General features: G+C 37.1%; 1 protein-coding gene across 13 annotated transcripts in view; it reads right to left on the bottom strand.

Moving 5' to 3' along the window:
* Positions 1 to 254: 254 nt before the first annotated feature.
* Positions 255 to 25,019, bottom strand: part of Ate1 (arginyltransferase 1) — a 161,582-nt gene continuing 136,817 nt past the window's right edge. For all 13 annotated transcript variants that reach the window (XM_004838795.4, XM_004838799.4, XM_004838798.3 and 10 more), the window contains one exon: positions 255 to 1,004. In XM_004838795.4, the coding sequence (XP_004838852.1) occupies positions 826 to 1,004 (179 nt within the window). In that variant the 3' untranslated portion in view covers positions 255 to 825. The remainder of the gene's footprint in view (positions 1,005 to 25,019) is intronic.

The raw sequence follows: 25,019 nt of genomic DNA, 5'->3' as shown, positions 1-25,019 counted from the left end.
ATAATATGTCACTGGAGTAATTACACATTTTATTGTCCAAACTAAGATACTTTGCTGTTGTTGTTGTTTTGGTACCAGGGATCAAACTCGGAACTTTGCGCTTTCCAGGCAGGTGGTGGAACCACTGAGCTAAAATCCCCAGCCCCCAAACTGAGATACTTTTGAAAGTAAATGGTAGCACTAGTAGCAATTATTCTAGGGGAAAATGATGTCAAGAAGACAGACATGAACAGAACCTTCTGGACAAAGGGACACCCGATACAAACACAAGCTCTCTTTATTATGTTTGCATTTTCTTTTTCAAATTCTCTATTAAACTACACAACATAACATTTGGCAGCAATTTAATATTGAACACTGAGTGACAGCACAGTTTTGCTCTCTAGTGAAGACATATTTTCTAAGTGATGAACCATACTTTCCACCTTCTTCCCTGTACTTTAAGTTTCCCAGGATAAACCACTGTCTTAACGGATCTGAGGAAAGTCTGCTTCAATTTCTCTAACAGAGCAATAAGAGCATGACTGTGATTATATTACTTAGGGTCACATCTTAATTTTACTTCCCAAAATATTAACTAGAGAAGTTTAGCATGTTTTGCTCTACAAACAAACTTTCAAAATGACAAACCCCAGTTACAGGCCCAGGTCATAACATATTTTTAAACTCTTTATATTAACCATGAGATTCTCACTAATACATTGCCACAAAATATTTTAGAAATGCTGTAGAACAGTGAAACTGGAAAAGTCTACTTCATGGGTGGCTGCAGCCTCTCCCCCAGGCACAGGGCTCAAGGCCCCAGCAGGAGGCACAGTGCTCGCTTCAGTTTCTGAACAGCAGCATCCTCTCGGAGCACGCCTGCCCCACCAGGTTTGCGTACTGCAGCACAGTGGCCTCCTCGCTTGGGTCTTTTTGGTGTTTCTTATAAACACCGTAAGGCATGATGGCTTTCTTGTGAAACACCCGCACTCGGTCAGGTTCCTTACTGCGACCTTCATCCACTGCAACGAGAAAACATGCTGATCAAAAACGGTTTTGTATCAAACTACTTTTCATTTCCTAATTTTAAAATATTCAATTTGAAACATAGCTAAACATGAACAGGCTCTCTCTGGAAAAGTGTGTTCAAGTGAGGGTATGCAGCATTAATATCCAGACTAACGTATGTTAATAAAAAACAACAAATGCCTTTCTGAGCGGTAATAACTATCCTCCATAGGACAGCTGAACTTTGAGACAAACTGAAAAGCTGGCCTTGTATACCTGAATGATTTTCTGAGACACAGTAAAGTTTACAGCTTTCCAGTGCCTTTCCAGAGCCTGATTTAAATCTACTTTGCTTCTACCTGTACCCTCATACTGTCAGAAGTTTTATCTCAGTGAGGACACTTTCCAGTGACTCAGCAGTCATGAGCAGGGGCTGGGCAATGGGTGCTCGTGTTCTCCATGGGAGGGCAGCTTCTCATAGCATCCTTAAGGAATGGTAGAGGCCACTGGTGGTTGCTGTTACTGGTTTTCCTCTTCTTCCAAATAAAAGAACTCCTGGTTTGTACTGGGGTTCTCAGAAAACCTGTTCCCCGGCCTTTCTTGCAGGTGGGTGTGGCCTCATGACCAAGTTAAAGCCAATGGAATACAAGTGAAAGTGTTTTGTGAGTTTTCAGGAATCTTTCAAAAGGAACAGCTGATTTCATTTTTCAACCTCTCCTCAGCCTGCAGCCTAGACCATGGATGTAATGGCAGGAGCACTTACTCTACCTTGGAGCTGGCAAACACAAAAGATTAGAATCATCAGGGTGGGGTCCCTATGACTGAAAATTGGTGGCTTAACAAGAAAAAAACCAGAGTACACACATACCTGCTTCATATCCCTTGCAGTATGCTGCTCTGTGCCACCTCAGGGATCTACCAGCAAGAAGGCCATCCCAGATGTGGATTGTCAACTGACCTGGGACTTTCAGAATTGTGAGCCAAAATAAACCTTTCTAATCTTCTTTCTAATTTATCTAGTCTGTGCTATTTTATATTGGTAATAGAAAACAATAAGACATCAGGGTAAGTAACAAAGGAAAAGGCAGCTCCCTGCTTGCTGCTATCAATTTCAGACATCCAAATGTATGCACACTGGCATCCATCACCTGGCTTTAAGTGTCTCCAGCATGGAAAAGGCAAATTTGAGCATGTTTACAGTCTACACCAAATAGCAAAGTACAGATCACTGACAACAGCAAGGGAAAGAAGTGAAACATTGGCAAAATGACCCCAAAATGATTCTAAACCTTTTAAATGTAAAACTTTGGATTTTTAGGGCCCAGGATTTAGCTCAGTGGTTCCGCCTCCTGCCTCAGGCACAAGACAAGGTCACAAGGTCCAGAGTTCGATCCCCGGTACCAAAAAAATCCCCAAACAACAAAGCAAAAAAACCTTTGGATTATAAAAATTGTAGTTAAAAAAATAGGCTTATGTTTAACTGAATAGATTGATGTTTAACAATTTAAACTTTAATCCTAAAGTATTTTATAACAGACATACTTTAATATTTCAAAAATGGAATCTAGCCAATAAAAATGTGAGATTTGATATGTTATATTTTTATCTCAAATGTAATGCTTTATTCTAATTTTTACACAAATAAAAAGGAGAACGGGCTGGGGATTTAGTTCAGGGGTTCCACCACCTGCCTCGCAAGTGCAAGGTCCCGAGTTCGATCCCGATAACCCCCCCCCCCCAAAAAGGAGGATTACAGGGAAAAATACCACATGTATAATTTTATCAACTCTTTTGTTACCAGGATTCGAACTTGGGTCCTTGCACTTGCGAGGCAGGCTGCGGAACCACTGAGCTAAATCCCCGGCCCTAATTTTATCAACTCTGAAAAACTGTATTCCTTGTAGAAAGAAGGAATTTTGTTATTTCACTGGTCAAAATGTATATTTCAATTGTATTTACTGAGACTACATGAAAAGTTCAAAAACTACACACACACACACACACACATCTCTCACATTTTTGGGAAATTATAATATCTACGTTTCAACCACAGAATTCCAGATTGGCTTATGAAGCTACTAATCTCTATAGTTGACATATATATGCAATTAAATCTCCTAAACTTCTAAATTAATTTATAGCACTTTTAGAAAGTCTTATGACATAGAAATCAATCAAATTTAATAGTTTTTACTCCAAATACTTTTGAAGCTTGGAATAACTCAGGAACAAATGCACAGTACAGTTATAAAGTAGACACCAACAAGCTATTCACTTTTTTTTTTTTTTGGTACCAGGGATCGAACTTGGGACCTTGCGCTTGTGAGACAGGCGCCAGAACCACTGAGCTAAATCCCCGGCCTCCTAAACTATTCACTTTTAACAACACATATAATTACCAAAGAGTGGTATTAATTTTTAACTTCTCTCCTCATTCTCTTCACTATGAATGTATACAAGTCATTTGGAAACAGGTATGTTTAGTTTTAGTGTTCAAATATTTCAAAAGTTTGTGGAATTGTTGTCATTTAATATTCCATATAGGGTGGTACTGATTCTTTTGTTAACTCACCAGATTATGCTGAGACTTAATAAAAATTCTTTTCATTAATTTACTGAAATACAAATTAATTTCTTTATTATCCCAGACCCTTTCCTTTTCCTGTTACTATACTTCGGCTGTACAAAGGGCACTGAAACACTTGCAGACTGTGTGCTGCCTGGGTCTGCTCACCCTTCTTCACTCCCAGCTGCTTCCCTGGGCTAGTGTGCACACTGATGCCAATACACGGGCTTCTCACATTTCACACAACCCCCAGTACCTAGGTGAGATTACATCATAATTCTGCAGCCACATTGATTTGAACTCCTTCCCAAATTCTCTTAGGAGTGACTTCATGTATGCAACCAAGAAGGCATATTATTAAGCTATTAACATAAACAAATCAAAGTAGCTGTAGTAGCCTTTAGAAAGTAGCTTGTCTTTTCCCTATTAAAAAAAATTTAAATTACAACTCAAATGTACAATTCCACCTACTCAAAAAGGCCAAAGATATCAATCTAAAACCTCTAATGTTTTAGAAAAAGGGAATTCAGATTAACAAGACACAGTAACAGAAATAAAGTAAAGGGCTGGGGATTTAGCTCAGTGGCACCTCGCCTGCCTGGCAAACCCAAGGTCCTGAGTTTGATCCCTGGTACCACACACACACATCAAAAAAAAAAAAAAAAGAAAAGAAAAACAGAAAAAAAGAGATAAAGGAAAGATAAACTGCACATTAAAAAAACCTTGCTATTTCAATAAATTGAACCAAAAATTAACTGGAATTGGTTATAAATGAATTAAGAAATAGTAATAATTACATTATTTTTTATTTTACATCTTTTAAAATAATAGAAGTAATGCCTGTTGTAAAACTCAAACATCACAGGACACACAGAGCAGAGTGCACTAGCAGCCCCATACGTGACCCTGGCACCTACATTCCCTTCCGGCCTCACCAAAGGCCCATCCAAGTTACCAGTTTTTAAACAATTTCATAAGATGTATTTAAATATTCAAAGATAGTCTGAATCACATTCTAGCTATACTTAATGCAGAAAATCAAATCAAATCATCTTGTCAGTGGCTATTATTAACTTCAGAGACCATTAATTATCATCATAAACACATTTCTGTTTGCTGGCTCAAAAATCTATGGTTTACGATTTGTTTATGGCTTATTATTTAGTTACATTATCAATGAAGGTAGATTCTGATTCTTAGTGTTCCCTATAATTTATTTTTAAATTTATAGAAAATAATCCTACTACCAGTTATTGAAAATAAATTATTTACTAAGGAAAAATATATCTCAAATCCTTATAAAATCTTTTAATAATCTTCATATATTACTTTTTGATAAATGTCATCAGTGCTTACAGACAAAAATCTACAGAGCTAAACCAACATAGCATAACAAGCCTTTGCTTGAGGGAACTTGGATGACAGAAAAAAATAAGTCATTTTGAGAAGAAAGATAATTGCTATCTCAACTCAGGGAAACTGCCAGCTTATTGAGGTGTCTTAGAAATATGTTCCAACAAGAATTTCTTTTCCTTTCCCTTTCCCTAATGTCTCACAATTTAATTTCATGAAATAAAAACTTTAACTCTTTTCTGGGATGAGCATTTGATCACTAGTGAGACAAATATGCTGTTAACTCTATGATATTTTAATCTTTAAGAAAAACTCTAGGGGGCAAGAAGTGCTTAATCCCCCCCAAAGTTTTACTTATAGGAGATGAACTATTGAACATAGGTACTTTCAAAGTAGAAGAATCGAGAGATCAAAGCTTTATTTCTCCTTCTTAGGAGGATTTAGTTCATTTGTTATTCTTAAAGAAACTTAAGAATTTTCTAGGCTTCTCCCAAAATGATGAAAGTCTATTTTCTTAACTTTATTATTTATTATTACATTATTTCATAAACATGAAAAACAAGTTATACACTTTATAGCTGCCAACAGCTGTATAAATGGTAGACACAGCTAAATATACCATAACTGAGCAAAACTGATATAATGGGAAGAATTGTGAACCAATGTATGACAGAGGGAGAAAAATTTGACCAAAAACTCAAGTCTGGAAGCTCAAAGTCAAGAATGACTTAGAATCTTTTGTTGTGACAGGAGATAGAAGCAAGTGTTGCAATTATTTGGGGGGAGAAAGAGGAGCAAGGAGGTTTTTTTAAAGAAAGTTCTTAGTACAAGATAGCAAAGGGGGAGTGGTGTGGGGGAATGAACAGTACACGGTTATGTTAGAAAAGTAAGTTCAACCAGCTTCTTCAACCTTGTTTGGTGGGAGGTTCAAAAATTACTTTGAGAATCCATCCTGGAGAATGCAATAGATTTTCATATTCTATAAAGACTGCATCAAATTTAAACCTCTCCTTATCTGAGAAATAAACACCCTACCCATCAGCAGCCAACATACTGAAGCACTACCACAGACTGTTTTCCGAAGTGCTGCATCATTTTACACTGGCCCAGCAGTGAATGAGGTTCTCCTTTGTCCATATCCCCATTAACACCAGCTACTATCTGCCTTTTCTATTACAGCTATTCTAGCGGGTATGAAAAATAGTGTCTTACTACGTTTTTGAGATTTGCATTTCTCATGGCTAATGATGCCAAGCATACTTACTGGCCATTCATTTATCTTCCTCAATGAATATCTATTCAAATCCTTTGCCCAATTTTAAATTCTTTTTGTTGAGTCACAGGAGTTCATATATTCTCAATCCTTATCAGATGTATGAATTGTAAGAGCACTCTCCTATTTTGTGAATTGTCTTTTCACTTTCTTAACTTTTTTGGGGGGGGTACTGGGGATCAAACTGGGCCTTTGCGCTTGCAGGGCAGGCGGTGGAACCACTGAGCTAAATCCTCAGCCCTCTTTTCACTTTCTTGATGGTATCTTTGTAAGTACTAAAACTCTTAATTTTGATGAAGTCCAACTTATTTTTCTTTCTGTTGCTTGTGCTTTCTGGTGTCATACCTACAGAACCACTGCTTAATTCAAGAACATAAACATTTGCTTCCATTTGTTGTTTCCGGAGACTTTTGTAATTTTACTTTTATACTTATATCCATTTGTTTTGTTTTTTGTACAGTGTATTAATTTCTTTCTTTTTCTTTATTTTTTGCATTTGGACATCCCACTGACTCAGTTCCTTTGGTGAAAAGGCTATTCCCCACCTCCCACCCCCACCCCCACCCCCACCCCCACCCCCACCCACTGAACTGTCTGGGTACTTTTTTTTTTTTTTTTTTTTTTGGTACCGGAGATCAACTCTGGTCCTTGCGCTTGCGCAGCAGGCAGCGAAACCACTGAGCTAAATCCCCGGCCCTGGGTACCCTTTTTGAGAGTCAATTGACCATAAACTTGAGAATTTGTTACTGAACTCTCAATTCTGGTCCAGTAATTTATGTCTGTCTGTATGACAGCGCCACACACTTTTTTATTTTTATGATAGTTTCCTGAGTTCCTTTAATTTCCATATGAATTTTAGGATCAACTATCATTTTCTGCAGGAAAACCAACTTGAGTTTAAAAGTAGAAGTAATGATGGAATTTAAAAAATCATCGTATCTGGGGACTCAGCTCAGTGGCGCCGCGCCTGCCACCCAAGTGCAAGGGCCTGAGTTCGATCCCCGGTAACACAAGAAAAAAAAAATCATCATATGGCAGTCATTCCAATAATAAATAACTCAGGCAAAACTTATCAGTGGATGTAAAAGCTAACAGATGTAACTGTGATACATCAGGTTATTTATAATATCTCAATATATCTTTCTATAAAATACTTATTAATTATCTGACCTGCACAAAATACTAACTTTACAGTGGAGACTCCTGGCACGTATCACTTCACTAAGTGATAAAAATTTAAGTCACCAGCAGTAAGATGAACTGACACTGTGTGCCTCCTGCTGTGATGCAGTAAAACACATTGTCATTTTAATAGTCTTGCCAAAAACACAGAACCAGTATTCAATTATGAAGAAAGACTTGATGAACACAAATTATGGAGTACATGTGATTCGACTGTATTCTTAAAAATGTCAAGGTAATGAAAGACGAGGATATACTGTGGCTCTGCTCCAGATAAAAAGACTGAAAACACTACAATAATTGCAGTAACTACAATGATCCTGTCTTGAACCCTGGATCTGAAATAGAGGGAAAAGAAGACAGTAGGCTTGTGCCTGTGTGTTGTGTAAAAAAGGGTATTACTGGGAAAATCTCTGACAGCTGAATAAGCTGTGGATTAAATGGCAGTAAAATATCCATGCTACTTTCCTAGTTTTAATGGCCATATTGGATATGTCAGAGATGTCCTTGTTTTCCGGAAATAGATACTGGAATATTTAACGATAATGATACAATTGATCTGCAACTTAAATGGTGCAAAAAATGGGAAAAAGGAAGAAATAAGGCAGATGTGCTAACATGTTAACAACAGAGATCCGATCACAGTTCCAATTTAGAATGAAAGAGGCACAATGCTAATTTCTTTTTCTTTTTTTTGGTACCGAGAATTGAACTCAGGACCTTGCACTTGCAAGGCAGGCAGTGGAACCAGTGAGCTAAACCCTGGCCCCCACAATGCTAATTTCTAAAAAGGGAATATGGCATTGAATGGATCTTTGACTCTTTCCAAGGGAATTAAGCCAGAGCAATTCTTGTGAGATTTCCTGGGATATAGAGTCAAATTAGAAATACAATACTAACCTTGGATACAAGTGCAAATTTGTACTTACAAGAACATTTGTATTTGAAAATTACAAACAAATTCATACTTTTCTTACAACAGTATTGGTTTTCCTGTTGACACTGAATATACTTGTGGAAATAGTGCATTCCCTTCAACTGCTGGGAAATTTAGGATGCTCTAATTTTCTGCCTTCCTTTCTTTAAATGCCAAAGGTTCCAATCCAGAAATCCATCCTCTTCCACTTTTACAGCTCAGCCATTCAATCTATACATACACTCTGTAGATTACACTATCTCCTGTAATTAATTTTCTATTAGTTCCTTTCCAGTAACTTTCACAAAAGCTTAAGACTGCCACCTAGCACAAACAAAACTCTGTGATACCCTGTTTACCTTCCAGTCACCTTACTCTGCTTTTCTTCCTTCTTAAATAGAGTATAAGGCCATTTCCTCACCTCCCACTCACTCCAAAATCTATTTCAGTGTGTATCTTGGCCCAATTCCCTTCACTCTATTCACTAAGGTCAAAGGGTCCCCTTGTTCTGGAATACAATGGATATATTTCAGTCTTCATCACTCCCAGTAAAATGTAAACTCAAGGACCACTTCCTCCTCCTTGAAATTTCCACTGCCTCTGGCTTTCCTGATACCATTAATCCTGGTTTTCCTTTCACCTCCAAGGCAATCCTTTTACATTTGCGATGTCTTCCTTTAACTAAATTGGATACTGGGAATTACACAATATTTTCTAGACCATCCTCTCTATTGAGCTACACTTTTTCTTTTTCCCTAGGAAATTTCATCCATGCCCATCTTTAAGTCTGACCTCCAAATCTATATTATAGACAGCAGAAATATTTTAGGCAGTCAGACAGGGCTGGGTCCTCGAGGGAGTAAGTGCAGAGATGAGAACACATTACAACTGTGGCTGGAGCCACATCTGTCAAAGGCCAGGCCTCAAGATAAAGACAAAATGACCAGGCCTACAAGCCTACCCAAAGGATGGACAAGCAATAAATTGAAGATTATACTACAATTGGTATCACCTGGTTCAATAAAGTCTAGATAGACATCACTGACTCAAGTAGGTGTCCAGGACCTCCTGGTTCATCCCTTCCTCAAAAGGTCCTTGTTCTTTCCATGTACATTTATGTGACCTGCTTCCCCACTGGATCAATATTACCTACGTGGCTATACTTGTAATCTTATTGGTTTTGGCCAACATTGAACCCACCTCGTGATTTGGCGCTATACAACTTCCTCTGTGAAGTGGGGTCCACATCAACTCACTTTCTGGTCCCCTTCTGTCATTCAGGAGCTCTCTCAATAAATTTTTCCTACTCTTAACCTCTGTCATTCCTTAGAATTCATTCTTTGATTTTGGGGAACACGAACTCAGGGTATCTGACATCTAGCAGGTTAGGAGTTGCATTTATTCCCCCTGTATCATTTAGACCCACTCTAAATTTTTCTTCTGAGTCTCAGGTGACATGACAGTACTGAGGTAGGATAGAAGAAATACAACTAGGTAGAAAGGAGACCAGGAAATCAGGAGTTTTAAATTGTACTTTTAAAGAAAAACTGCAGCTTCAGAACACAAGCCCAGTTTGTTTACTCCACAAGCAGAAAACCTGGGCAAGTCCCTTTCAGCTGCAAATGGTTCTGCAAATTCCCTTTCACCTGCAAATCGCCTTTCCCTTCAGCTTCCTCCAGCCCCCAAAGCAGTGGAAACAGCCTGTCTAACCTGCATGTCCACTTCAAACCCCTGTGGATGGCTTGCACAGTGACCTGGCAGACAGTGAGAATACACATCGAGATAAAACAGCCTTTAAATGTGTGCCCTAACCCAACTGTACCACGCCTCTAGAGTGCATCCTATATCTTCCTCTTACAGATCTTTCTTATGCCTCTTTTTACCATGGATCTTGAAAATTCTTTTTCCAAGACCAAAGTCAGCAAACCTGCATATTTATTTTAAATAAATAACTAAAGGGGTGGATTGAGTTCCTTATTTCAGCCTCAGGGACTCTCCTTATTCCAGCCAGGAACAGTACTATATGAGGCTGAGGGTAGGATGCTACAAGGTACATTGGCCTTTTGCAGACAAATTCACATTATTTTGGTTAGAGCAATCCTACTTTTGGTGATGTGTCTCACAGAAATATTAGTAAGTTTAGTAATATTAGTAATTTATAAGTATATTGTAGCATTGTTTGTAATAGCAAAAAGAAAACTGAAAATTTAAATGTGTGCCAATGTGGGACGGAAAGACAATAATATAGCATTGTAACAATTAAAAAAGATTATTCCACATGGTCCAGCAATTGCACTTCTTGGTAGTTACCCAAATGAACTGAAATCTTATGTCGACACAAAAAATCTGAAAACAAACATTTACAACTAGCTATATTTGTAACTGCCAACATGTAGAAGCAATAAAAATGTCCTTCAAGAGGTGAATAAACAAACAACAGTACATCCATAAAATGGATTGATATGCAGCAATGAGAAGAAATGAATCATGAAGACATAAAAAGAAATTGTGATCTGGGATAGTGGCATGTGTCTGTTATCCCAGCACTGAGGAGGCTGAGGCAGGAGAATTGCTGCCAGTTCAAGGCCACATTGGGATACATATTGAGTTCAAGACCAACCAGAACTACACATAGCAAGACTTTGTTTCAAAAAGAAAATGGAACAAACAAGACATTCTGAGAAGGCTATATATTATGTCAACCATATGACATTCTAGAAAAGACAAAATTATGTAGACAGTAAAAAGCTCAATGGTTGTAAGAGTATGGAGAGAGGAAAGGGAGGGATAAGCAGGTAGAACAATAGACATATTTTAGGGCCAGGATTTAGCTCAGTGGTGCCACTGCCTGCCTCGCAAGCACAAGGTCCCAAGTTCAATCCCCGGTACCACCCAAAAAAAAAGACATTATACATGTCATTTATACTTCAGCAAAACTCAGAATTCAACATAAATGTAAACTATGGGGTTTAGTTAAGGATGGGCCAATACTGGCTCATCAATTGTAACACACTGTACAACAGTAATGCAAAACGTTGCCGGGGATTTAGCTCAGTGGTTCCCACGCCTGCCTCGAAAGCGCAAGGTCCCAAGTTTGATCCCCAGTACCAAAAAACAAAAAAACCCAAAATGTTAATGAAAGGGGAGGCTAGGGATGGGGTGTTGGAGGACATATGACAACTCTGTACCTTCTGAAAACCTACAACTGCTAAAAAAAAAACCCCAAAGTCAATTAATAAAAGAGTGATCTCAGGTTAGCTCAGTGTTAAGAGTACATGCTTAGCAGGTACCAGGTCCTGGGCTCAATCCCCAGCACCATTAAATGAATGAATGAAGTAATGAATGAATGAGAAAAATATAAGCAATTAACAACAGGAAAATGGGTGTGAAGTTTAAGAGAATGCTCTACACAACCCTGGCCATTTTTCTGTAATCTGTAATTATTCTCTTTAGAAAAACAAATGAAGAAATTCCTTAAGAAATTCTAATTTTAATGTAAAAACAAGCCACAGAATATTTTTAGGATGATTTAATTCATATAATTATAGGCTGGGGATTTAGCTCAGTGGTTCTGGCGCCTGCTTTGCAAGCAGAAGGACCTGAGTTCGATCCCCAGTACAAAAAAAAAAAAATACATTTTACATAAACAATTTAAAAGATCTACAGAAAATTATCTAAAAGCCTTCCTCTCAAACTGGAGCAGTACTCCTGTGGCGTAAGGGGTACAGGTATATGCTCTGTGCCTGTTTACTGGACTGTGCTGTAGGAGTTCCACTTTCCACATCAGATCTTTAATAATAACAACCACATACTGATTATGTGTTGTTTCTGGTAAAGCTATTAAATAAAAAGAAGCTATAGGGGGAGTCATGCATTGAAGAGTAAATATGAAGCGTCCAGCTCAGGTGGGTACTAAAGTTTAACTGAAGCTATTATTATTACTTCCCATCAGCCTAAATAGTGCCCTTGTTTTTAGAACAACGAAGAATTCCTCTGTCAATAAGCTTTTATTTAAAGACAGTGCTGCCTTTCCCATTTGCTGCTGTGGGCGAGAGGCAGGCAAAAAAACCTGTCAGGATACTGCCTACCTTGTGTTCTCAGGCTCACTTTCTGCTGCAGACAGTAGGAGGGAAATTCTGAATGTACAGCCTCCCTGAGGCAGTGCTACCCACCTGGATCTATCTGCTATTAAAGTTACCTCTGGGGCTGGGGATTTAGCTCAATGGTTTTGCCGCCTGCCCTGCAAGCATGAGGACCCAAGTTCAATCCCTGGTACCAAAAAAAAAATAAAAATAAAGTTACCTCTGAGGGCTCATCTACCCTTCAGGACAAATGGATGGTCCAGGAGGCAGCTGAAAAACAGATCTGTAACACTCCCAAGGAAACCTGTATTAATTATAGTAAACTAAATTCTAATGGAGTGATGCTCTGCCTTGGTGGTGTATAAATCACTAGAAGCTTGAAATAATGCTGAGGTACAGGGTATAGACTGCAGAGCCATCAGAGTATTGCAGAGTGTGGCCTACAGATAATGATATGGAAAAAAATCTTCATCATGTTTGCACATATATACAAATCAGCATATAAATCTAAAGGTGTTTTAACAATTATTGCCACTTGGCTTTAGAAAAAATGTCTTGGAGAAGAAGGAATTATTGAAAAAACAAGAAAGTGGTAGGAAAATTCCCAATCATCACATTCATATGGCCATTTTCCACTTCTGCTCCCATTGAAAGAACAACACTGAGGCATGCCTTAAAAATAGTGCAAGTAAGAACATACAAAATAAGCTCAGCTGTAATCTTTCGTCTTAGTACAATAATGCCTGAGTCATTATTTTTGTATTGCAAGTTTGGAGACTTCTACTGAATTTAATTTATATTTGATGAAATAATTAATCTGAGAAAACTAAAAAAAGTATTAATAGGTGTGTGTGTGTTTGTAAGACACAGAGAGAAGCAGGGAGAGAGAAACACTGAAGATATCTTAAACAATTTAAAACCACAGGAGTAAGGGACTGTCATGGTAGTATCATAAATTGTGCTGTTATTACACTTTTATTGTTTTTATTATTATTATTTTGTGGTGCTGGGAATTGAATCTAGGGCCTAGCACATGCTAGAAAAGCACTTTACAACTACATCCTCAGCCCTAGCTTTACTCTTTAAAATTTAAAAGACTTAGCTCAGAAAAAAAGCAACAATGTATTCTCTCATCATTTTTACTCAAAATGGGGCTAGAAGTTTCAGCCAGTGCAATAAGGCAAGAACTGGATATAAAAGGCAAAAAGGAAAATAAGTTCCGATTTGCAATTGACATGATATTCTATGTAGAAAATCTCAAGGACTCTTCAAAAAAACAAAACAAAACCCCCCAAAACCAGGAGTGAGTTTGACAATGTCAAAGGATACAAGATTAATTTACAAAAATCTGCTGTGTTGCCAATTACGTATCTGTAAAGGATTAGTACCCAAACTGTATTAAGAACTCTTTGATTTTTTCACTGAAGAAAGACAAATGGCCAATAAGCACATGAAAGATACTTAATATCATTAATCATTTATGAAAATGGAAATCAAAACTATGAGATACCAATCTCAAATCCATTAATAAGGCTACTATCAAAAAGCCAAAAAAATAACTGTTGACAAGGTTGTGGAGAAATGTATAACTCTTGTGCACTACTGATGGGATGTGACATGATTCAACTGCTATGGAAAACAGGATGGTGGTTATTTAGAAAATTAAAAATAGAATTACCATATGACCCAGCCATTCTACTACTTGGTACACACACACACACACACACACACACACACACACACACACAAAGGAACTCAAAGTAGGAATCAAATATTTGTTCACCCATGTTCATAGCATTGTTTTCACAACGGCCAAAAGGTAGAATCAACCCAAGCATCCATCATTGGAAAAACAGAAAAATAAAACGTGGCCTATACCTATAAACATACAGCCTTAAAAAAGAAGAAAAGTTTAACACATGCTACATTATAAGTGATTATACTAACTAAAATATATTGGTCACTAAAGAACAAATAACATATGTGTAACACTACTCATCTGAGTCAAACTCACAGATACTGAAATGGTGGAATGGTGGTTGCCAAGGGTCAGAGGAAAAGGTTGGGGAGTGTGACCAATAAATCTGATGTGTCAACTTGATTGGATTAAGAAATGCCTAGCCAATTAGTAAAGCATACATTTGGACGTGTCTGGGTGGGTCATAGAGGTATGAACTTGGGTATTATATATGGTTCCCAGGCCCTTTCCTCTCTAGTGTTATTCCCCTGCTCTGCTTCCTGGCCACCACAAGCTAAACAGCTTTGCTCTGCCATGCCCTGCTGCCATGATCTTCCTGCCTTGGAGCCAGCACATCATGGAATGAATCTCCTGAAACCATCAGCCAAATGAAACTCTTCCTTCTTTAAGTTATGGGTATCAGGTATTGTGTTTCAGGATGGAAAAGCTAATTAGTACAGCGAGTTACTATTTACAGGTAGAATTTCAATTTTCCAAGTTGATGATACTTTGGAGATGAAAGTACAACAATGAGAACGGACCTAATGCTGTACCATTAAATATGGTCAAAATGCTAAATTTTGTTATGTATAATTTATCACAATTAAATTTTTGAAACCAGCTGTATTTTAATATAACACTGAACACATAAAAATTAAAATTAAAAATGTCACACCACTTATAATTGTTCAAAAAGAGAAATATTTAGGTGCAAATCTAAACTTGCATGGTGAAAACTACACGTGGCTGATGAAAGAAATTGAAGGTCTAAATAAGAATTCATGTTCATGGATTGAAGGATTTACAGTAATGATGTCAATTTTCCACTAATTGGTATGCAGATTTAATACAACTCCTATCAAAAACCTGCAAGAAGTTTTACAAAGAGAGGTCAGATTATCTGGAGCAGAATAAAGAACCCAAAACAGCCCAATGCAAACGTAGCCAACTAATTTTGGACAAAGCTGCAAAAATAATTCAAGAGGGGCCAGGGATTTAGCTCAGCGGTTCCGGTGCCTGCCTCGCAAGCGCAAGGACCCAAGTTCAATCCCTGGTACCAAAAAAAAAAAGTAAAAACAAACAATCTACTTAGAAAATGCACACCAAAAAACAAGATGAGACAGTTCACTGATGGGGTTATCTGGATGGCAAATGAGTGCATGTAAGGACATTTAGCATCACTAACCACTAGGGAAATGCAAACTAAGATCATCATAAAGCATCAATATGCACTTATTCAAACATCTAAAATAAAACAGTCAGCGCAGGGGATTTAGTTCAGTGGTTCCGCTGGCCTTGCAAACACAAGGACCTGAGTTCAATCCCTGGTACCAAATAAATAAATAAATAAATAAATAAATAAATAAATAAATAAATAAATAAAAAAAAACAGTCACAAGAACCAACAATGCCAAGGACCTGAAAAAAATCCTCTCTTTTATTCATTGCTAATAGAGACATAAAATGGTACGGCAACACTGGATAACAGTTAGGCAGCTTCTTAAAAAAAATTAAACTTACACTTGCCATACAACTCAGTAATTGTATTGTTGGGCATTTATCCCAAAGAAATAAAACCTTAAGTTTACACAAAAACCCATATAAAAATGTTTATAGCAGTTATTGCAGCAATTGTCCTAAACTGGAAACAATTCAGATATTCTTTCACAGGTGAATGGTTAAACAAACTGTAGTACATTTAACATCCATACAATGGAATACTGCTCAGCAAAAAAAAAAAAAAGGGATGGACTATCAATACACGAGACAGAACATAAACATACAACCTACACACACATGAAGGTGGTGAGGTAGGGGGCAGAAACTTAGGGACACAAGAAAATACAGAAAAATGTCTAAGATGTTTTTATTGGGCCAGGTCTTCACAGTCTAGTTATTTCACATAACAGGTCCTAAAAGTCTAAGATATTAGCAAAAGTGTATTTCAGGATTTTACTGATTTTCATAAACAAAAGAAAAATCATACAAATTTAAAATATTTTCAAGTTTCCTTTTGTATTATGTTCTTAAAACTATCTGCTTTTGGGCTGGGGATTTAGCTCAGTGGCGCTGTTGCCTACCTCACAATCGCAAGGTCCTGAGGTTAATCCCCGGTACAAAAAAAAAAACCCACCAACTATCTGCTTTTGAACATGAAGACTAATTACTATATTCTGTGGTTTAAAATTCAAACAATGCTATAATAAACCAAATACTTTGATCAATAAATTCAATTTTTAGTCAATCTGGCCTGACTTAAAACAATAACTTATTGAGCTTATTATTTATTGTTAAAATTATTTATATGATAAAATTCTTCCTCATATCAAAGTTTTATAGGGCGGGGGATTTAGCTCAGTGGTTCTGCAGCCTGCCTCGCAAGCGCAAGGACCCAAGTTTGATCCCCAGTACCAAAAAAAAAAAAGTTTTATATAATTCTAAATTAAGAAATATCTTATTAGGTAAGTGGATTTCTTATCCACCGCACTTAGCAGTGATGTCAAAATGAGACTACACATTTACTCCTAAAATATCTCCAATGAATAAAGAATGCTCTAAAACTTCTTCCACATAAAACGTCCAAGCCTTGAAGTAAAAATGGTATTTAGGCTTGCAAAACAATTTTTAAATAAGTAGACATTTAACATGAGCAAATAAAACCAAGGATCTTAGGATGAAGGAAAGGAGGGAGAGAAGGAGGAAGGAAACAAAATGCCAAATTAGATCCTTCAAAAACCACCATTAAAAGCTGATTCATAAAGTTACATGCAACCACCTCTACTGGAAATAGTAATTTTCTGGCTACAAAATAATGATAGTCTGCCAAGTTAAGGTGCACAAATGTGGTTACCACAAACATGGGTAGTGCTCACCAGGAAGAAAAGTCAGAGGGAGCTCAGATTCATCAGCCACAATCCAGCTTATTGTAGGACCCTAAAGATTTTCATACGTAAAGCATGAAACACACTTTAGGTTCTACATTTAATCCCAAACAATGGGAGGAGTGCAGAGGTCAATAGGCAAAGTTAATGTTTCCAAGATCCTTTTATGCAAACAAATTAGAGAAAATGTAACTCCTTTGAAAAATGCATATATTTTATATTTCCATTAGTTTCTATCTGCTCTCATAATTTAGAGGCTAACAAAGAATAAGCAAAACAGCATAATATTTGAAAAAATTAGGAAAGGAAAATGCATGAAGCACTTGTTTTACACTTTGATCAATGCCAACTGGAAAAATGCAGTTTAACATCTCAGCAATTTGATTTCTTGAAGTCATTATTGTTAACTTCCTGTATTATGACCACTTAAAAGGAGGGGTTTTTCACGTAGAAAACCCCTGATATATATATATAAGAACATTGTTCTGGTTGCTTTGCATAATTTTATACTTGGACAGCCTTCCCAACCTGATAGTAAACTGCTTGAGGATAGGACATGAATATGACACTTCTGGAACTCTCACTGCCCACACACTACGTTCCCTGGACAGACATATGTGTTACAGGGCTAATCTGGATACAACATATGACTGTGGTTCACGCTGTTAATCTCATGATCTTCAGAGACAAGCAACAGAAGCTATCTGCAGAACCAGCTACTCTTTTATCAACCTTCCTGTTAATTAGTAACATGTTTAATACTCAACATCTGAATTCTTGAATTAAATAATTCTTGGATTATTTGCCACCATTTCTGAATGCATTATAAATGGTGAAACTAATCAGGTCACAATAGATGTAAATTGGGCTGTGTTGATGAATTTTTTGACTAAGAGTAGTATTCTCAAATGTTAAAAAACTCCCATTAATTAACCACAATAAATGTAATAAATTATGCTAATACAAATAACCCGTCAAAAAAACCCTAGGCTTATTTGGAATGAAAAGCTCAATCACATCTGGGACTAGTCTCCAGATACTCAAGAATCTCAGAAACCAAGACACTTCATGCTCCATACCCAAGATCCAGAACTTTCAGTAACTGGTAGAGCTCAAATGATGATTTGCACGAAGAGGGGAATTTGCGCCAACAGTAAATCACAGCCAAAGTCAACTGCTTGAGCAGATTTATAGATACTTTTGAGAGAGTCATGAACTACAAATTGTTTTGCTGCTGCCCCCAAAATGATTGGTTAATAGTCCCAAATTCAATGTGTATAATCAACTAAGAGTTTAGATTCTATTATCTTTGGATACTAGGTTGGAAAATGCAATCCATATCCATAAAACAAACTCCTCTCTCCAAGATATGAACAAAAAGTACTGAAGAGGGTAAGTTTTGTGGTGCTCTTCTGCTACATTACCTGTCCTTGCTCAGGGGAAGAAACAGGTTCTTTAAACTTCTTCTAGCTACTCACATTTTGGTGTTTTTGCTTTAACCCTTATTAGATCCTCCCACCCTCTTATTTGTGCTTCTAGTCCAGGAGCATATTCAGAGCTTCTGCAGAGCATTCCAAATTCACTGTTGTTTACAATAGAATCCATTCACTACCTGCATGTCCCAATACTCTTGGTTTTCATTTTATTACACTGCACTTTTCATGCCTACTTTGAAGCAAAATGTCTTAACAATGAAAAGGTACAAACCTTTCTTGTCATTAAACAGGCAAGCTAACCAGCAATCAGGTCAGGGAAGGAAGGCAGTTTGATTATTAGGACAGAGAATCTCTGGCCAATAACAGCAGCACAAAAAATTCTGTCTTCATAATACTCAGCTATACAATTTACTCACAAGTCCCTCAGGGCAAGACTTTCTAAAATAAATTCTAACTTTTTAGAGTTTAAAATAAATCTTTATGAACTCTTCCTAAACCCCAGCCACTTCTCCTGAGTCTTAAACCTGCTGCATAACAGCATCAAAAATTTATAGAAAAAAGAAGGCACTTTTATACAGCAGTGTTGCTTAGTTCATTTAAACCAAACATGTTTCTTTTTAATATTTTTTAAAACCTCAACTATTCCTCTGATTTATAGATTTTGAGAAACAAATTCAATATTTATAACTAAAAATAAAGCAGTGCTATATAAAGCACTATTTTTTCATCTCTGCACATTCTTTCCTCCTTGAAAATCATAGTTTTAAAAGCACTAGTCTTTTTCAAAAATATTTTCAAAGTGTCTAGTTATAAAAGAAATGGCTGTAGTTTGTATTTTAAAACCAGGACTACGCCCCAAAGACAAACTTGAAAACTACTGGCACATTTAAAAAGTACAAATGAGGGCCACGGATTTAGCTCAGTGGTTTTGCCACCTGCTGCGCAAGCTCAAGGACCCGAGTTCAATCCCCGGTACCAAAAAAAAAAAGAAGTACAAATGAAATAAATGGTTCCTTCTACCTTCCCTTCTTGAATGGAGTTTGAACATGAAAACATGTTCAAAACTTCTAATTTAAAAAGTAAAGGCGTACTGTAAAACCTTTTTCATCAAGATATATAAAAATGAACTTAACAACTAAGTGTTTTTTAAAAAGAGACTGTAAAATTACAGTTCAATTTATAATCACTGGACTACACGTAACTTTTAGTCAGTATGTCAAAGTATTTATCATCCCCCCATACTGTCTAACTTCAAAGTCTGTACAGGTCTAGGTCAGAAAATTAAGCAGTGTCATTAACCTGAAAAAAATTTTTTTTGGTTTAATTTAGAGGTTTGAGGAATTATATGGCATTAATTTAAAACGAAGATCAAAGCTCCCACATTGAGCAATAATTTGCTTTGGAAGTATAAGCCTGGTACAGACGTCAGGTGAGAAAAATGTTGATGAGAAAGTTCAAATGGCACTACTGTTATCATAAAGCTTGATGGAGCACTTTCCTTACATTCTTTCTTGAGCAACTGTCACACTTTCCAACTTACTCTTTGTAATAGTTAAGAAAGTTTACTAGGAAAACTCAACTTAGCTCCAAATGTGAGTTCTTAACAGCAAGGCTCAGATTACTATATTAGACTTCTCTGCTGTTGGTTGTCACCTCAAAAAGTACCTATGCAATTTACAATGAAATAAACCAAGAAAAGAAACAAAACAAAATGCATTTATTTAAGTTTTCTCCAATACTCAAAGAATGTTCAATTAGAATAAAATATTTCTAAATTGCATCTGTGACTACATAATAATATAGATGGCCACAATATTTCAGTTCAGAGTTTGTCTAAGTATAAGCTTGTAAGATCACACATTTTTCAAAACCCAAATACATGGAGAATCCAGATAACTGACAGATAAAAAGTTATGTTGCAAAGAAAACAAGAGTAAAGTTATTTTTAAAATATCATGTAGTTTGCTAAAACATAGATGATATACAATGAATGATATTTTGTATCTAGTTTGGGACATGATCTTTAGACATATTTGATCAGTAAAATGTAAGTATTAACATATTGATAAAGTTTGATAACAGACCCTTTATTAGACCCTTTGTAAGAACATAAACATCTGTGCTACAGTCCAAAGTCTAAATCCGTGTGAGAGAAAGGGAGAAAAAGAATCTGTCACCTCACAGATTTACAAATGCCATTCGACCCCAAAGCATGTTTGCATACACAAAAACTAAACACACACCATACAAACCAAGTGAAAAATTATTGTCTTAGTTATTAGTATTACTAGAACTAAGAACCACAGGCCAAACCAGGGATAGTGGTGTGTGCCTGTAGTTCCGGCTACTTGGGAGGCTGAGGTGGAAGGCTCACTTGAGATTGTTTTGGGTAACACAGTGAGGCCTCATATCAAGGGAGGGGAGGGGAGGGAAGCCTGCTAGCAGCAAAAAGGAAAGCTGAGAAAAGTACAATTTTACTATTAAATATAGGTAAGTTTTAACTTACACTGTATCTTTCTGGGGTTTTTTTTTGGTACCGGGGATCTAACTTGGGATCTAACTTGGGTCCTTGCACTTGTGAGGCAGGCAGCAGAAGCACTGAGCTAAATCCCCCGGTGCACTGTATCTTTCTTGCCTACTTGAGGGCCCATTACTCTAAACACTTGAATTTCACCACACAGATTCACAATATCTGAGCTGGAACCATCCACAAGCCATCAAGGGTTTGTGAACTGGTCACTGAAATACGGCCTCTCAGGACTGTACCTCGGCCTTCGGGCCCAGGGGCTGGCTGTAAGCATTATATACAGACAGCACCCATCACTTGGCAAAGGACTCTCACTAACCAAACGACGAGGTATCTAGTTAGTAATTTATATAGATCTTTCCAGTGGCAAGAATACTTTAATATTCCTACCTTATCCCAACCCTCTCCTGTTTCTAATCAGTTGTTTGCTCATGAACACTGATTCAGAGGGAAAATCAACAAGGTTATTGTGAGGAATATGATATATAATGCACATTATCAAAAATGTGTGGACTAATAAATATTAGTCACAGCAATCACTGCTACCATGTGTACTATTCCTACTAAAACAGAATTGGTGCCAGAGCTGGAGTGAGCCAGTTCCCACTCCCATTCTCTTAGTATTTTCAAATTGTTGGTACTGGTGATTATGAAACTGATGTAATGGATTGTAACCATCATTTCTTAAAAAACAAACAAACTAGGGAGCCAGGTGAGTGGCACATGTCTATAATCCCAGCACTCAGGAGGCTGAGGCAGGAGGATCGTTGAGTTTGAGGTCAACCTGGGATACATCAGGAGTTCAAGACCTGCTTGAACTTGCCAGGGATTTATCTCAGTGGTTCTGCCGCCTGTCTTGCAAGCGCAAGGTCCTGAGTGCAATCCCTGGTACCAAAAACAAAGAGACTAGCCTGAACTATATAGCAAGATCTTCTCACAAAAAAACAAAACATGCAGATGAAAACAACACTGAGATTCCACCTCACCCCAGAAAGAATGGCTGCTATCAAGAAATCGGGGCTGTGGGGAGAAAGGAACACTTCTCCATTGTTGGTGGGAGTGCAGACTGGTGCAACCACTGTGGAAATCAGATGGAGATACCTCAAAGAACTAGAATTAGAGGTCCCATTTGACCCAGCTATCCTTCTGATGGGTATATTTCCAAAAGAATTAAAAGAATTACACAACAGCGATATATGTGCACCCACGTTTATGGCGGCACAGTTTGTAATAGCTAAAGCTTGGAAACAGCCCAAATGCCCATCAACTAGAGACTGTCTAAAGAAGTACTGTCTAAAGTAGTACTCCATTTTATAAAATGGAGTACTACTCAGCCATAAAGAGTGAGAAGCTAGAGACATTTATAACTAAATGGATGCACATTGAGGCCATACTCTTAAGTGAAATAAAAAGGACACAGGTGTAAATACCAAATAGTTTCTCTGGTGTGAAAAACTAGAAGTGTAAATAAGGTTCAAATGATATAATTGATAATGTGAAATAGGAAGAAAAGGTCTAAAAGAGTAGAGGAAGTGGGAAGGGTAGGGGAAAGGAAAGAAGGGAAAAGAAAAATATGAGAAAAGCAAAAAATGGAAACAAAGTCTCTGTAAATAGGGAGGGGTAGAGGGGGTGAAGGGAGGGCAGAGAAATGGGGAAAAAATAAGAAGATACACTATGTAAAGGTACAAGATCCCAGCGAGGAACATAACTATTTTATACCTAAAATGTACCAATAAACTTAATGAAAACAAAACAAAACAAACCCCCAAAGTAATAACAATAAAATAAAAAAGATTACAAAATACCAGAGTGTACCACACGAGTAGGATGAGTATTGTATGGCACATTATCTGTATTACACTGAGTTCTGTGTCATGATGTAAAATGCATTTTTTACAGAGATCCATGGTTGATAGTCTAGAAAACACTATCCTAAATGATAGGACCTCACCTGAAACAGAAACTTTCATCTTCTGACCACAATAGTGAGGGAGAGAGAAGGTAGATGAAAAGGTTCAATCCAAGGAACCCAGCATAACTATGGAAAATGTTACTACTGAATGCATATTGCTTGGGTGCTTCAGAATCACTCATCTGGTGTCATGTAATTCCAGTTTTTAAGTAATTTGTCCATAAAGTCTTAAAGATCCAGAGGTCATAAAACATACCAGGACCTTAACTTTATGTAGACTGAATTTCCCACTTCACTGGTGGAAAGTCACAAAGCTAATGAGCGGCAGAACTAGAAAACCTGTCTTTAGATTTCTAGTTTAAGTACTAAAAGTATTATTACTCAGTATGTTCTAGTCGCCTATTACTGTACAGTAATGGTTAAGTATTGGATATAAGTGATGTCAATATGAACTGAATGATTTTCAATTCAAGAGTTGTGAATGAATAGTCAGAAAGTGCTGTAAGAGTACCTAAAATTCAAACAGACAGAATTCCAATATCCTTAAAACTTCAGTGATTCTAATATGGCAGAATGCAGGATTTTATCAAGTTCAAAACTCTTTCACAGAATTAGAGGGGAATGATGACAATATTAAGAGCTAAAGAAATGCAAGTGCTAGTCAAGATACTCATGATATTTGAGTGTGACCAAATTCATTACAGTAAAGTACACAATGACATTAGTCCCCTCAAAATATTTTCTGAAGCAGTTCTGGAAGTCCTCTTTCATGTCATCAGCTGTGCTGTTGTGGCTGCCTTGATGTTCTAAATCCATCTAAAATGTTTACTTTTCATGGTCATTTTGACTTTGGGGAAGAGTCAGAAGTTCCTATAGTGACATATTTGGCAAACGAGGTGGATGAGGACACACCATAATACTTTTACAAGCCTGTTGTTTTGTTGGGTGGCACTCAGCAGCAGCATTCACCATATTTTAAAAATCACACTTAAAAGAAGATTTCTAGAACTGCTTCAAAAAGAGGCAAGAATGATTGAAAAAGTGTGTCTGGAGTATTTTGAGAGGGATTAATGGTAATGTGTCTTGTACTATAACAAAATTTTAAAATCTAAACACTCACCTATGTTTTGATCACACTGTGTATAGCCTCTTGGACTTAAAAGAAGGAAACTTCTCTCTGAGCAGACCAAAAAATTGGGAAAGGAAATACTTGGTCATGAGCTACATGACAACCTCTTTTGGGATATGGAATCATGCAAGGTACTCCAAATAGACTTCAGTGTCTCTTCCAACTTGGAAAACCTCATAATTAAGAATAAAAATGTTTAAGAGAATAAACACATGATATTAACAATGGTGTCAAGGAATCTGACTGTATCGGTTATGTTGTAATGTTTGACAGAACTGGGTCCATGAGAATAACAACTAGTCACTCTCGCGACTTCATTTGCCATCTGAACAATAGCAAGTCTTCAGACCATGAATGTGGTAAATCTCTCCATTGTTTAACTGAGCACTGCTTTGTAGTTCCCAGTGTTGTAATCCTGTATTTCTTTTGATATATGTATTTTTTTTTTTTTGGTACTGGGGATCGAACTTGGGTCCTTGAGCTTGCACAGCAGGCGGCGAAACCACTGAGCTAAATCCCCGGCCCAATATATGTATTTTTGAGTACTGTATATTTTTATTTTATTGTGAGTTTTTAAAAATTTCCTAAAGTCTGCTGGTATAAAAATGTAGAAATGATTTTTTTAGGTTAACTTTATGTCCTGCAACCTTGTTAAAATTCACTTACTGGTTCCAGTAGTTGTTTAGACACCTGAAGACTTTCTATGTAAACAATTTGGGATCCCAACAGGAAATGAGCAAATAAATAATTAATTCAGGGCCGGGGATTTAGCTCAGTGGTTTTGCTGCCTGCTGTGCAGGCGCAAGGACCCAAG

This window comes from Heterocephalus glaber, unplaced genomic scaffold (assembly GCF_053883595.1).
Source record: "Heterocephalus glaber isolate CG9 unplaced genomic scaffold, H.glaber_assembly_v1.0 deba00001497, whole genome shotgun sequence".
NCBI classification, from domain to species: Eukaryota; Metazoa; Chordata; class Mammalia; order Rodentia; family Bathyergidae; genus Heterocephalus; species Heterocephalus glaber.
Note: the sequence above shows the minus strand (reverse complement) of the source record. Positions and strands in the feature narration are given on the sequence as shown.